Source organism: Benincasa hispida, chromosome 4 (genome assembly GCF_009727055.1).
Source record: "Benincasa hispida cultivar B227 chromosome 4, ASM972705v1, whole genome shotgun sequence".
Taxonomy (NCBI): domain Eukaryota; kingdom Viridiplantae; phylum Streptophyta; class Magnoliopsida; order Cucurbitales; family Cucurbitaceae; genus Benincasa; species Benincasa hispida.
In genome coordinates, this window is record NC_052352.1 from 33,550,534 (window position 1) to 33,564,949 (window position 14,416).

The following is a 14,416-nucleotide window of genomic DNA, read 5'->3' on the forward strand; positions in this document are numbered from 1 at the left end:
TCTGATGATTTTCTAAATTTGGATGAATTGAAAGTGAAATTGTCGAAGAAATGTGATAACATTCTATTGATTGCTAAGATGATGGAGAAGATTCATTTAAAAAAATTATGACATAATAAAAATACAGAGAATAAGAAGAAAAAGAAGAAGACAATGGTGAAATTCACAGAGAAAAATTAGGAATAAAAAAAATTGGTTCTCTATAATTTTTCATTTTATTTAATTATATTCCTGATAAATGCAATGGGTTGATGGTTGTTCATTGGAAAAAAGAGAGAGAAAGAAAGGAAGAAAATTTTAAGTTTTAACACAAAGATAAGTAGAATTATTGAATAAAAAAGTTTCAAAACAAAAATAGTTATCATAAAGGAATATTATTTAAAGTTAAAAAAAATTTCACCAGATATCCCAAACATATGAACTCAACACTACACTTCAAACACAAACATATGAACTCTGACCAAATAACTCTGCATCTCAAACACAGACATATGAACTCCACAGATATATAAAATCTATAGATATTTGAACTCCAGATATCACATCTCAACCCAGCATCCCAAAGAGTCCCTAAATACGTGTTTTAGTTTGTCATATTTCGATGTATTTTCAATTTAATCTATTTTCTTTAAATTGTTTTTATTTAGTTTTTTAATGACATTTTATAATTTTGGTCAATGATATATTTATAGTCACAATACTTAGTGAAGATGTCGTCTGGGAGTGAAATTTCAAGTTTTCCCTCTAATATTAAAATTTATATGAATATGGAGAGAAATTGGAAAATTCTAAATATTGGGAGTCAAAGTCAAACAATGCTCATGTCCACGACTATATTAAGATGGGTTGAATAAAGAAATAATGAAATAATTCAATACATTTGCAAAAAGGAAAAATAAAATAAAATAAAAATATTGAAATATTTAGATTTTTACTTTTTAAGATAGGTAAAAGACGGGTTTTGGTAATAATTTGTGAATTTCAATTACCATGTATAATTGAGTTCAAATAAAAAAAAAATTATTTGGGGCTTTTTAAATTATAGAGACGGACTAAATTTTAAATTGAAACCAAATAATATGAGCTGCATTTTTTTTTAAAAAAAAATTAGATTACCAGAAAAGAAAAATTGAAATAAGAGATAGATAGAAAGAGGAAAAGTGATTAATAATAAAATATTACAATTGCAAGGTTGACATGAATCATGGCTGAAGGGAATATAGGAAAATAAAAGCATGGAGTTCGGAGTATTTTACACTTTGAATCGTGACAACTTAATTATTATATTATATGTGGTAGCTTATTTTAATTCGCATAAAATATATGTTGATGATCAATATCAATGTCAAATTTTAGTCAAGGGTAAACGTATTTGATGTCACGAGATGGAAGCATGATGTTGCATATTTTGAGGTTTTCTCGTGCAGCGTCAAGTCTCACTTGACCAGCCTACTCGTTAGGCCCTAATTTTTTTTTCTCACAAGTGACTGTAGATAGTCGAACACACCTTAGAATGGGTTGTGCTAGACACTCACGATTAAAGGGGGAATGGATAAAGATACACTTGTGAAAATAACACTTTATCGCTCAAGTTATAAAAAACACAATTACAAAAAGAACTCTAACGTGCAAGACCAACTTTAAAAGAGTTTACAATAGAGAGAATTCACTTTCGCTCTCAAATGCTAAAGTGAATTTTCTTGTGACCCTTACAAATTTCACACTTTATTTATATGAAAGAGAAGAAGTGAACTTAGCCTACAAAGGTGGAAGGAGTGGCCTAAGTGGATGGGTTGATTCTCCACTTTTCTCTCTCGACCATTCCCTTGAGTCCCATGATCAACATCCCTCATATCTTTTATGAGGGAGTTAACATGGACCACTTGCACCTAAAGTTTCTCTTTCTTCTTAGACCTCTTCCTAGCCACTATGTCCACTGATGGTTGCCATGTGTCCCCCCTCTGATCGCTTCAGCGAGTGCCACGTGTCCTCCTAGACCTTTTCGGGTAGCTCTCAAGCGGACCACCTTGTTCGTGTGGGGCTTGGGATGCCCTCCTCGTATGCGTCTACCCCAGTCGAGTGCCTGTTGCTGGCATTGGCTGTGCATGCCCGCCCATGCCTACGCACGTCCTTCGTGTTGTGCGCGTTGGATGCGTGCCATCCCTGTGCTTGGCGTGTCTATGAGCACACCCTTCCCCGCGTGCGTGTCTTCCCAACCATGTAGCCCGGGTCCTCCTGCCCATGTCTTGGAGGTTAGCATGGGGCCTTCCCATGTCGCCCGCTTGCCCCCGCGCATTTCTCTCGTGGTTTCGTCTGCCTGTCCAATCGTTCCTCCCTCGGTTGAGGCAAGCACCACTCAACCCTCCACCCTCCAATGATTGGGTGGGTCTCCACGTGCGTTGGCTTGGTCCCCGTCAAGCTCCTTGACTCTAGTCCATACTTTGTCAATTGTTGTCAACTGTCAGTCTACCCCATTTGGCATCCCTGGCTAATGCTCAAACCTCCCTTAGTGCTCATGTCGAGCCTTAGGGATTTGACAAACCTCTCCTGGCTAAACCCCAATGTCCTCATTGGAGGTGGCTCATTCCTCTGTTCTACAGTCATCAGGGTTCTAAAGTGAGTAAGACGAAGAGTTTTTTTTCCCTTAGCTGTGTCCAGCTTGCAGCTTCTTGCCCAACCATGCCTGATTGATTGAAGTTATTGAGCACAACATGCATCCCTTCCTTTAGGAAGCTCCTAGAGCCTGTTGCGTGGCTCCGCAGGCCTCCATGTCGGCTTTAGAAGAGTGGACCATCAGGGACCATCAGTGCCCGGATTGCCACCTATTAGCAATCCTCTGGTAGATGATCGATAAAGTATTGTAAGCACTTCTCGACGCCACCGAGGCTTGAGCATATGCTTAGGTCATAGTCGTCACTGTCACTATCGAATTGGATTATCTCCACTCCAGGTGGCAGGCCTTGTGCCCCTTGTCCTAGGATTCCTGACTTCCTCAATGTTAGGATTGATGTCCTAAATCTAGTATATCTCGTAGTTTGTAGTTTTTTTAATACAAATTATTTATATAACAAAATTAGACGTATTTTATTTGATATTTAGATAACATCAATTCAATCCAATAAACTAAGATACAAGGTTATATGATGTCACTTAAACAGTATGTGGTTAACATACATGTGGTTCATGTTCAAGTAATAACCTAAAAGATTTGTAGTAAATGGATGAAGGCTGGGTGCCTTATCCTAGTAACACTGGGGATACAACCCATTTTGTAATTGTTACATGAGACATAAGTGTCACAAACATTATGAATCATAATGTTCATGTAGAGACATGTGGGTGGGGGATCTTGTATAAAGGAGTTTATACATAGACCGGACTGCGAAATAATTAGTTTCTCTTTATAATACCGTTACTTGAAGAAACTAATATTTCACTAGGATGACCATAGGAGACTTGACCTTAATCCTGAGTGAGTTTGGAAACTCCTGTTTATAACGAAAATTCTTTGATCTGTAAGGGCAAGAGTGCCTATGATAACCGACTTAACAAGCCGATCATTTTGAGGATTTGTGTGATTTAGGAGTTAGGAACATAGCTACACAAGATGGAATTCATTCATTCCCATTCCTTGGGAAAGTAGATGAATTGCTCCCCTAATTGCTAGTTCCAGATCTTGAACAATAAGGCCTCGACCTTTCACTAGCCTGAGAGGTGTTAGTTTATAGTTGGACTATAAACTGTTTGTTCATTAGTGGAATCAGTGGTATTTAAGGAATTAGATGTAACTGCAGGGGTAAAACAGTATTTTGACCCAACTATAGTTATGAGCATTTGTGAAGAGTCATCGCTCTATTGATTGGTTATATACATGGACATAGAAATATATCTATAGTAAGAAGAGTGCAACTATCGGTCTTTAGTTGAGTGATTGGTAGTCAATGAATATTGATTAATTGGATTAAAAGATTTTAATTAATTAATCCCATATCATTGGAGCTTCTAATCTGTACATCCATAAGATCCCCTTGTTAGCTCACTAAAGGATAGTAATGAGGAATGATTTAAATTGTTCAAGTCAAATGAGAGAATTTAATATTAATGAGATTAATATATAATAGTTAATTATAGATATGATCTATAATCCAAATTATGTAGGTGAGCCATATTTGAATTGAAAGAGTTAAATAACATGCAGCAGAAATATCAAGGATCCATAAACATTCGAATTCACTAATTTTGGCAGAAGCTAAAGCATGCTTTTCTAAAAAGAGGGTTTTAAGATCATACCTTTGAAGAACTCTCCAAGAACTTGATTGTACAGCAACAGTCTTCACCAAAGATCATCGTGAACCACCTCAAGGTCTTCCCTTCTATCCTCTTGGAGCTTTAGACAGAGTTGGGGGACTCAAGAACAACTTGAATAAATGAAGAACAGTGAAAAATACACAGCAACCCAAATGGAAGAACTCTTTCTTCTCACAAAGATTTTCTCTCAAAATTTTTGTATTAGCTCTCCTCAAATCGCTCCAAACTTCTTTATTTATTGCAGATGAACATGTAAAGAAGTGAATTGCATGACTTGCAGCTCATGCTTGGAGTATTAATGAAGAAAAGAAGATGGGGTTTGTGTGTGCATGATGAAGATGATAATGGAAAGACAACATTTTCCATTTTGTATGGCGTGCAAAAACCGATTTTCAATTTCCTTTTAAAATCAAAATTTTGATTTTCAAAACTATATTGATTAATAAAACTGAAAAAACATTTTCTAAAATTAATTTCATAAATTAATTTAAAATAATAATTAATTTAATATCAAATATTAAATTAATTTTTGCACAATAATCATCTTCATATATTTATTGTCCAAGTTATAAAAACCACAATTACAAAAAAGGCTCTAACTTGCAAGACCAACTCTAGAAGAGTTTTCAATGGAGAACTTACTTTTGCTCTCAAATGCTCAAGTGAATTTCCTTGTGACCCTTACAAATTTTGCATTCTATTTATATGAAAGAGGAAGAGTGAACTTAACCTATAAAGGTGGATGGAGTGGCCTAAGTGGATGGGTTGACTATTCACTTTTCTTTCTCGAGCACTCATTTGAGTCCCACAACTAACATCCTTCCTATCTTTTGGGAGGGAGCGGTGGACTTGGACTACTTGCACCTAAAGTTTCTCCTCCTTCTTAATCCTCTTCCTAGCCACTCCATCCACTAATGGATGCCACGTGTCCCCCCCTCTGATCACTTCAGCGAGTGCCATGTGTTCTTCTAGACCTTTTCAGGCAGCACTCAAGGAGTGAGGCCTGTGGACCACCCTGTCCGTGTGGGGCTTGGGATGCCTTCCTCGTGTGCATCTGCCCAGTTGAGCTCCTATCGTTGGGGTTGGCGTTGGCCGTGCATGCGCTCGCACCCTCTTGGCATGCCACTTCTTGCGCACGCGTCTTCCTAGCCCTGGGCCTTTTGTGTTGCCTGCTTGCCCTCACACCCTCCTCTTGTGCGCATCGCTCGCCTGTCCAACCATTCCTCCTTCAGTTGAGGCGTGCGCCACTCGACCCTCCACCCTCTGATGATTGGGTGGGTCTTCATGTGTGTTTGTTTGGTCCCCGCCAAGCCCCTTGACTCTGGTCCACACTTTGTCAATTATCGTCAATTGTCAGTCTACATTCTTTGGCACCCTTGGCCAATGCTCGAACCTTCCTTCGTGCTCATGTTGAGCCTTAGGGGTCTAACAATAAGCCTCTACGTGACAGCAACTGTGATAAGGGTTCTGTTGCCTAAGTCAGTAAGAGAATTAAATGTATAAAAGAAATCAGAACTCTTAAATTACCAAATACGGAGCTATAATAGATACATTTATAGGAAAAGTTGACCAGGTTGTTCCCTAGGATTTCAGAATCGCCTTAGGATAATTTGATGACCTATCGGACCAAGAGGCGAGCCTAATTTTATGTTTGGTTAGGGTCAGCTTCGACCTTGACCTTGGCCGAGAATCTTGTTTGGGCTATATCTCGGACCCAAAACGCTCTCTCGGGCCAAGACATGCATAATGCATGTTTTGTTAGGCATTTGGCAAGGCTCAACCTCGACCATGGCTTAGCCTAGGCTCTAGTCAATCATCTTTTTCTTGGCCCATTTTGGTCCTCAATTTCCACTTTTTGCTTGTATCACTATTCTTCTTGATTTTGTCGTTTCTAAATGTCAATTATACCATTCGATCCAAAATCATCCATAACAATCAAGAAGTATGTAGTTTGAATTTTTCTTTTTCAATTATACTAAAAAAGTTGAAGTTTAATTCTCATCCCATATGAATTGAACTAAAAAAGAATTATTATTATGATTACTATTTTTTTAAAAAAATAAATGTAAAAAATTTAACCAAATCTTGAAGGCAGAAGGGCAAGAGTTTTTCAGAATTAATTTTTCTTATAACTTAAAATTTGAGTTAAATTGTAGAAACTTTTCAAAATGCTTTTGGAGAATTAAATGTGGATTAAAATAAGATTTAAATCCTATTTTGGTCAATGAACTTTGAAACTTGTTTTATTTTGTTATCTAAACTTTTAAAAACTTCTATTATAGTTCATGAACTTATAAACAATACTTAATTTAGTCCTTGCTGTTAAATTCGGTTAATTCTTAGACAAAATAATGAGATGACTTGTATTTTTAAATGACTAGATTGCTAAATAAGTTAGTCATGCTAAAAAATGTAGGGTTTCAATTTTTGAATTAGGCAGTAAAACGATTTTCTATATTACTCAAAAGTCTTTTTTGCGTTTAAGATTTTGACCATTCAGTATTTTGGCGCATTTATTGTTGACATTTTATTTCAATTTTATTTTGCTAACACATGCTAGACACAATTTCATAAAAAAGTTAACAAAATTTTAATAATAGATACCAAAATAAACACTTTTTAAAGATTCAAGGACTAAGACGCTCGTTTCTGAAAGTTTAGAGATCAAAATAGAATAGAGTTAAAAGATCATGAACCAAAATAGGATTTAAACCTTCCACTAATTACCAAATAACCTTATTTTGTACCTAAAAAGAAAGATATAAATATATACATATACTCTTTTAGAACTTCAAGCCATGAGCCTCACTAGATAACCTCATCCACATAGAGGTGCGTGCCCAAAAAACTGTTTTTATTTTATTTTATTTATTTTTTTCTTTTTTCGTTTTTCTTTCGTTAAAAAAAAAATCATTGCTTTTTTAATACCAACTTCTCAGTTCTCAGGTAATGGAAAAGTACTTTGCAACGCTAAAATTTAGTTGAATAAACTTTTAATAGAATATTCTTAATTTTTTTTTTCTTCTTCGAGCGAGGAATTTGAACTATCGAGTTCGTAGTCGCTAACACATATAGCCAATTGAACTATATTCTCTTTGAAGAACATTCTTATAGTGTATTTGAAATACATTTTCGAATATTTAATTTAAAACATAAATTATTTTGACACAAATTTGATTATTTGGAAACTACTCAAAATAGTTTTTGAAATACTTTTAAATTATATTTTAAATAATTTTTATAAAAAATATTTAAATAAAAATAAATTTTTAGAAAATATTTTTTTTCCTAGTCAATCCAAATGGACCTTAATCGAGTAAAGAATTCAGGACTATTAAAAATGTGGGTAAAAAAAATTTCAAGTTATAGAATTAGTAAATTTTTTTTTTTTTTTGTTCATTTGAATTTTTAGTTGGTCATTGGCTGTTAGTTAACTTAATGAAATGATGAATCGAGAGCAATACAAGATCATTAAACTCTGTCCATAGAATTTTTATATGTATTTTTCATGCCAAGGACCCATTACAAACTAACTTCAAAACTTGAAGAATAATTAGAAATCAAATTTAAAAAATTAAGAAAATAAGACTAAATCTTTATATTTCAATAAATCTTAAAATCATAGTTAATATTTATTAAAAAAAAATCTCGAATATAGCCTTCCTTGTATAAAAATATTATTACTAATCCACAAAATTCGATTATAAGTATATTAAACCAAATTCAATTTTCTTTTAAATACATCCATAAGTCATAAAATCAATTAATTTTAAAATTTTCAATCTTTTTTGAGACCTATTGAATTAAAAGTTTAGAGACCTAATAAAGTCATAAATACTTTTAAAAGTTCAAGAACTAAATATACACAAACTTCAAAGTCTAGTTAAACTTGAACGAGAGTTCTGTAAAGTCCGCTCTCTGTTTCTCATAGTCGAATCGTATTTTTTTTTCTCCTACTTGTCAAAAACTTAATATGGGTTTCAACCTAGTTGGTAAAGTATTTTTTCCTCCAATTGATTCCCCACTATATTCCCCTATTGTCAAATACATCTATCTTTAAAGGTCAATCTACTCTCTCACATGCAAGACCCTATCTTATTCTCTCTTCCATTTTTTCTTAGGGGTGTTTGACAATCGAGGAGAGTTGCATTGAGTTGGTATTTTTAACTCAATGTTTAATAACCAACTTTAAATGTTGGTAGAGTTGAGTTGGTTATTTTACCAACTCACCCCAACTCTCCCAAATTCTCTTTTCCTCCAATGTTTTTAATGGTTCCACCCATCGGTCTCTATTTGCGATTATCGCTACCACACTCCAGCGACATACTCCGATGACCACCTTCGGGTGGCCAACTCCGAGCTTCGACAACCACCTCCAACGATACTTCGGCAACTAATTCTGACAACCACCTTGGTAAAAAAAACTCTAACTTCCATATTCACACGACCAACTTCGACGAAGAACTCCAGGCTCCACCAACCACCTTCGACGACAACTCTAGCGACTAACTCCAATGACTACCTTCGCACAAGCAACTTCCGCCCATCTTCGTGTGTCCAACTTCAACGACCACTGATAAAAATAAAACGGTGGGTTTAATTACCCACATTTTATCATTCTCACTCTCACCCGTTTTTCCACATGTTTTTGTTACTCTCCCAACTCCCTCAATTACTTTGTCGTTTCTCTCTCACTTATGCTTGCTTCACATTTACTCCCCTCCTTTTATCTTCTCTCTTCTTTCACCGTCCGATTCGTCTTTCTCAGTTTCTCTCTTCTTTCTCTGTTTGGCTCGTATGAGTTTTATTTTCTCTTTTCTTTCTCAACTCCTCCATTCTCTTTTTTGATTTTCTTTCTATGATGTTCTTTTAGATCTAATTATTCTTCTTCTATTTCATTTTTTTCTTAGATCTAAAAAAATATAACATATGACATCTTATTATTGTTTTACAAAACAAAAATTCAACAATATATTTTAAACAACTTATCCCTTGATGTTTTTAAATATTACATAATTCTAATGAAATAGTGGAGTTTAAAATTATGGCTCAAGTTGTGTGTGTCTTTTTTAATAGATAGTTTGTACACTGATGCAACATTATGATAGAAAAAATAGATATCAATATTTCTAAAATCATTTCACTGGTTTTAGAAAAAGTTAAATCCATATTCAACAAATTAGTCAAAAAAGACTATCTAATAGTTGATTTTATTATTTAAATTGTAAATTTTTTGTTTTTCTTAAGATTAACATTTAAGTGTTATCCCTTCTATCTAAAAGGGTGTCAATAGTTTCATTTGATGGCACTAATCCTTTCCATTCTTTTTAATTTTTACGATAATTAATAATTAAGCTGGATTTTTGAATGGAACAATCACTTCTATTTAAGTGTTTAAAAAATTGAATTCAAAATTTTATGTTATGTATATGAATACTTTATAGAGAATTGTTATGTTTTCAGAATGGAAAAGAATTGATTTTTTTAATTTATTTTTTATCTTAGAAAAGTTAGAAAAATACGTGTATAGTTGAAAATTAAAATCAACAATACATAAAAAAAAAAAAAAAAGACGACAAAATCAACACCAAATACCCTAACACAACTCAACTCAACTCTCAATTTTGCATCTAAACGCAGACAATAATTACCAACTTAACTCAACTCTGCACACCAAATATAGACATGTAACTTTCCAGATATAATTACCAGCTCAACTCAACCCTAGGCTTTTATCATGTGTCAAACGCCCCCTTAAAGAATATGAAAACCACCCATCCATATTAAATTTTTGGTCCATTTTCAAAAATTAGAATTTAGTCCTTGTGGTTTGATGAAAGCCATGAAACAACCCATATGATTTGATAAAATCCTCACAAATAGTTCTAACTGCAAGGACTAGCTACGAGAGTTTTATAAAACATATGGACTAAATTCTAATTATAAAATATATAGACTAAATTTTAAAACCAAAGTATCAATTTAACCTAAATTTTCAGAGAAAGTAACCTTAAACTAAAGTTGCTTCTTTCATAAGCAATCAGCCATCCAAATGAAACCAATCAACCATGGCTTCTTTACTTGAGAAAAAAACGTTTTTTCCCCTTATTTTTCTTATTCCTATGTCTTCGATCAGTAGTCGGTGATAGGGATGGTCCAACCGACACTCCAACCAACTTTTCACCCTCTAAGTAATTGGACATTCTAATTTAAAATGGCAAAAAGAAACCACCAAAACCTCAGGGAAACAAAATAACCAAATTCCATTACATGATGCTTTACTTGATCCTTCAATGCATTTAAAGATCATAAATAGAGTTTGAATTTCTCCACTCCCATTGAATATCATCTAAAAGAAAAAGAAATAAAACCCAAGTAATGTTTCTATCAGTCACAGGAAACATAGTTTACAAATACAGCTTATGGTTTAAAGGGGAATAAATCTTTCACCATTTTCATATCTGTTTAAAGTTACACTTTAGACTGAAGATATCAACAAGTCAAATCAAATAACAAAGCAAAAGACTGCAGGACTCACCAAACTATACACAGATCAGAAGGGAACAGGCCGATTTCCTGTAGGATAAGCTGCTGACAACATCATTCATGTCACACAAGATCATGAGGAAGTTGGTCGTGGCAACCTCTTCGCAATCTCCTGCCAAATCAAATAGAGAAGATATCGTTGATCTCGAAATGTATTTGAAAAAAAATATCTTAAACTGCCCCTCTCAGTATGAGTGACATATATTTCTAGAGAAATTTTATACGAAAGGGAGACAGGTTCTCGCATCGCTAAGTGATCACTACAGCTATCCAAACATCTTCACATAATTCATGCCATGAAATATGTTTCTCAAAGATTCCAAAGATTCCAATTTTCATATAAAATAAACAAACTAACTAATTAACAGAGGGCTAGTCGTCCACCGTTCAACAAAAAGGGCATGGACAGAAATAGAAAAAAATCCTAAGGCTTCAACAATAGAAGGATGAACTAGAGAGACGAAAGACATTTAATAAAACATGCACTACAGACAAATTAGAGGTAAAAAAAAAAAAGCATTTCAATCCAAACAAACAAACAAATCAGCAAAAGAGCTAACAGCCAGAAAATTTCCAATTACAATTGTCCTCCTGCGGGCCACATTCTAAGGGTGGCGCTGAGCAATCATGATAGAACCACCAATAGAGACCTGAGGTGAAAGTTCTGGCAGCATGCAACTTGATTTGACACCTTATGGAGATAGCATAATGACAGATACAACCACCAACTAAAAGCTGGGGTGAAAGAACGTTCTAACCTCACACCTTCTGGAGTCCAACACTATCACCAATAGAGAATTGGTTTGCTAAAGTTCCGAAACTCTAAAGAATATTATAAAGATTACGGGATATGATAATGACTTATGCAGATTCTGAACTTCTAACCATAAACAGCAATATTCAAATGTTTAATACCGCACAGCCAACAGTGGAATATCATAAAAAATCACTATACACAATTATCTACCTCGCTTGTTTATGAACAGAAGCTATGAAAGTCATATAAAAAGGATAAAGTCGGGAATACCTCAAACAGCTCGTTTATATTATCTGCAGTCTTTGCAGATGTCTCAATAAAGAACATTCCATTCTTCTCTGCATACTCAGTCCCATCCTTCAAAAGTGAAACATAAATATCTCACATTAGTGAGTTAAAATATCTTTCCCCCATTTTGGAGAGAAAAAAAAAAACAATAAATAAAGAAGACAGGAGAAGAAGGATGCATTTGATTGAATAACACTGAACTTACCTGAACAGATACTTTCCTTTTCTCTTGAAGATCAGCTTTGTTACCGACCAATGCCAAAATGATATCAGGGCTACCATGCTTCTGTAGCTCCTGTAAGTGCCAATATGAAGTGTAAGATTGTGAATTAGTCAAAGCTTAAAGGATAACCAAATCAACATGAACACATTAACGAAGATTTGTTTAGGTTCCATTACCAAGTCCATATAAAGTGCATGTAAACTAGAAAATGTGGAGAAGCTCCAAGAGAACAACAGATAGATAGTAAAGAATGTGATTATTTGATAATCTGCCCATAGATTAAAAAGAATTACATTTTTTGTTCCAAAATTGGTCACCGGTGAGTGGGATGCTCAACCAATGAGGAATTGCCACATAGGTTTTGGTTTATTTATGCATAATGACTATGAAACAAGACCATTGCTAGTAAAAGGCCCATGGATATTATAATCTGAACTCGAATAGATACATCAATCATAAGCAATAAATATTGTACAGAAGTAGGAAACTACTTAATCACTTTGAAACATACCTTAACCCAATATTGTGCTTTGGCAAAGGAATCTGAGCTTGTTATATCATATACAATAACTGCAACTGCAGCACCACGATAGTAAAGTGGAGCTAATGCAGCATACCTAAATCAAGACAAATCAACAGTGATAACCTATTGCAACAAAAAGCTCTTGTGAACATGAAAAAGCAGAAAAGGGCTTCCAATGAGAATATGGTTACTTGCTAAGAAGTTACAAACACACGGGTACCAACTAGAGATTTGGATAATCCTACCTCTCTTGCCCAGCGGTATCCCATATTTCAAACTTCACTGTTGTGGAATCTTGTAAAGCTATTGTTTGTGACAAGAATGATGCTCCAACTGTTACCTGAATTTTCTCAACAAACATGATTAATCAAAAGATTGTAACTACTCTGGGCATGAAATGATAAAAATGTTAATTTATTGTATTAAGCATATATTTATTTTAAGAATTTACAAACTGTAACATAGTCCTAACCTTAGACGTTGGATCAAACTGACCACGGACAAAGCGAAGAACAATGCAACTTTTACCAACACCAGAATCACCTAGCAGGACAAGCTGCATAAAGACAGAAAGAGAAGATAGAAAAAGAAGATATCATAAGAACTTTTAAGCATTAGCAAGCACGGTATTTGACATATAAGCATATCTTTAACTTCAAATATCATTAAATTAAAAAATATATATAGCTCAATCGACAATTCCCGAATGAGGAAAGCATTGCTGCATCTTAGCCATCGTATGTTTGTCTTCTTATAGGAAAGAATTGTAAGTCAGACAAATTACCAATTATCAGACTGAAATAGAGTCCATTAACAGTAAAAAGAAAAGGAAAGGACTACAAGTAAATAAGTTGGGTGCTTCTCAAATACCTTGACGCGTAAATTCTTGGAATCAGCTGCATTGTTCTCTGGATTAAGCCCACCCGATCGCCCAGAAGCCCTGTCTGCATTATAAACCCCCAAAAGATCAATGAAACTCAACAAAACTCCAATAAGTAACAGTAAAAACTGAATAGTAGATACCTAAGGCAAAACCCACCAAACCCTAATGTCCCCCCATTAAAGAAAATCAAGGAACCAAGACAACTCCATAATTAACGACATAGAACAGACCAAAAAATCAACCTCCTGAATTCTCAATACACCCTCTTTGATCAAACTTAAATAAACGAATAAAGAATCTCATAGGCCCAACAAAGCAGAAGAAATGAAATTCAATAATTGAAAATACCTGGGACAGAGGAGGAGCAACCCATGGCGATAAAGCGTATGTAAAATAACCGATCCAAGTAATTATCTGTTAATTGAACTTTCGTGGAGTCTGTGTAGCAATTGGAGAATTCTGCAAAAGAGAAGAAGAAGCTTTCGCCTTCGGGACTGGTTCGTTAATGGCTGTTTAAATTTTCCCCCAATATTTGACAACTCAACTTTCAATTGAATCGCAAAGATGAACGACATTGTCTGACGTAAAAACGACATATCGGATTCAGGAAAGCGGATCGGAATCCGATATGTCGAAGAACAGGAGATGAGATCCCAGTTGAGGCCCAATACCGAAATTGGGCTAATTGGGCCGAGCTTCTATATAAGTGAATCAGTTTCTTTTCTTTTCTTTTGCTTTCTTCGGGGCAACCGGATAAATAGCTAAAATAAAATCACGTTTTAGAAAAATGATCATACAGATTTCTTTTATAAAAATGGTCAAACGATTAATTTTGATACTATTTAAAATTTAAGAGTGGACAAAAACATCCCTACTGCCAAATCTCTA

At 34.5% G+C, this 14,416-nt stretch overlaps 1 protein-coding gene across 1 annotated transcript; it reads right to left on the minus strand.

Moving 5' to 3' along the window:
- Nucleotides 1–10,621: 10,621 nt before the first annotated feature.
- Nucleotides 10,622–14,069, minus strand: LOC120075162 (ras-related protein RABF1). Its single transcript, XM_039028344.1, has 8 exons — nucleotides 13,877–14,069; nucleotides 13,516–13,589; nucleotides 13,118–13,201; nucleotides 12,891–12,985; nucleotides 12,634–12,739; nucleotides 12,105–12,194; nucleotides 11,882–11,968; nucleotides 10,622–10,966 (listed from the first exon to the last, which is right to left on the minus strand). The coding sequence occupies exons 1-8, from the start codon at nucleotides 13,899–13,901 to the stop codon at nucleotides 10,928–10,930; spliced, it is 600 nt and encodes a 199-aa protein (XP_038884272.1). The 5' UTR covers nucleotides 13,902–14,069; the 3' UTR covers nucleotides 10,622–10,927.
- Nucleotides 14,070–14,416: the final 347 nt, after the last annotated feature.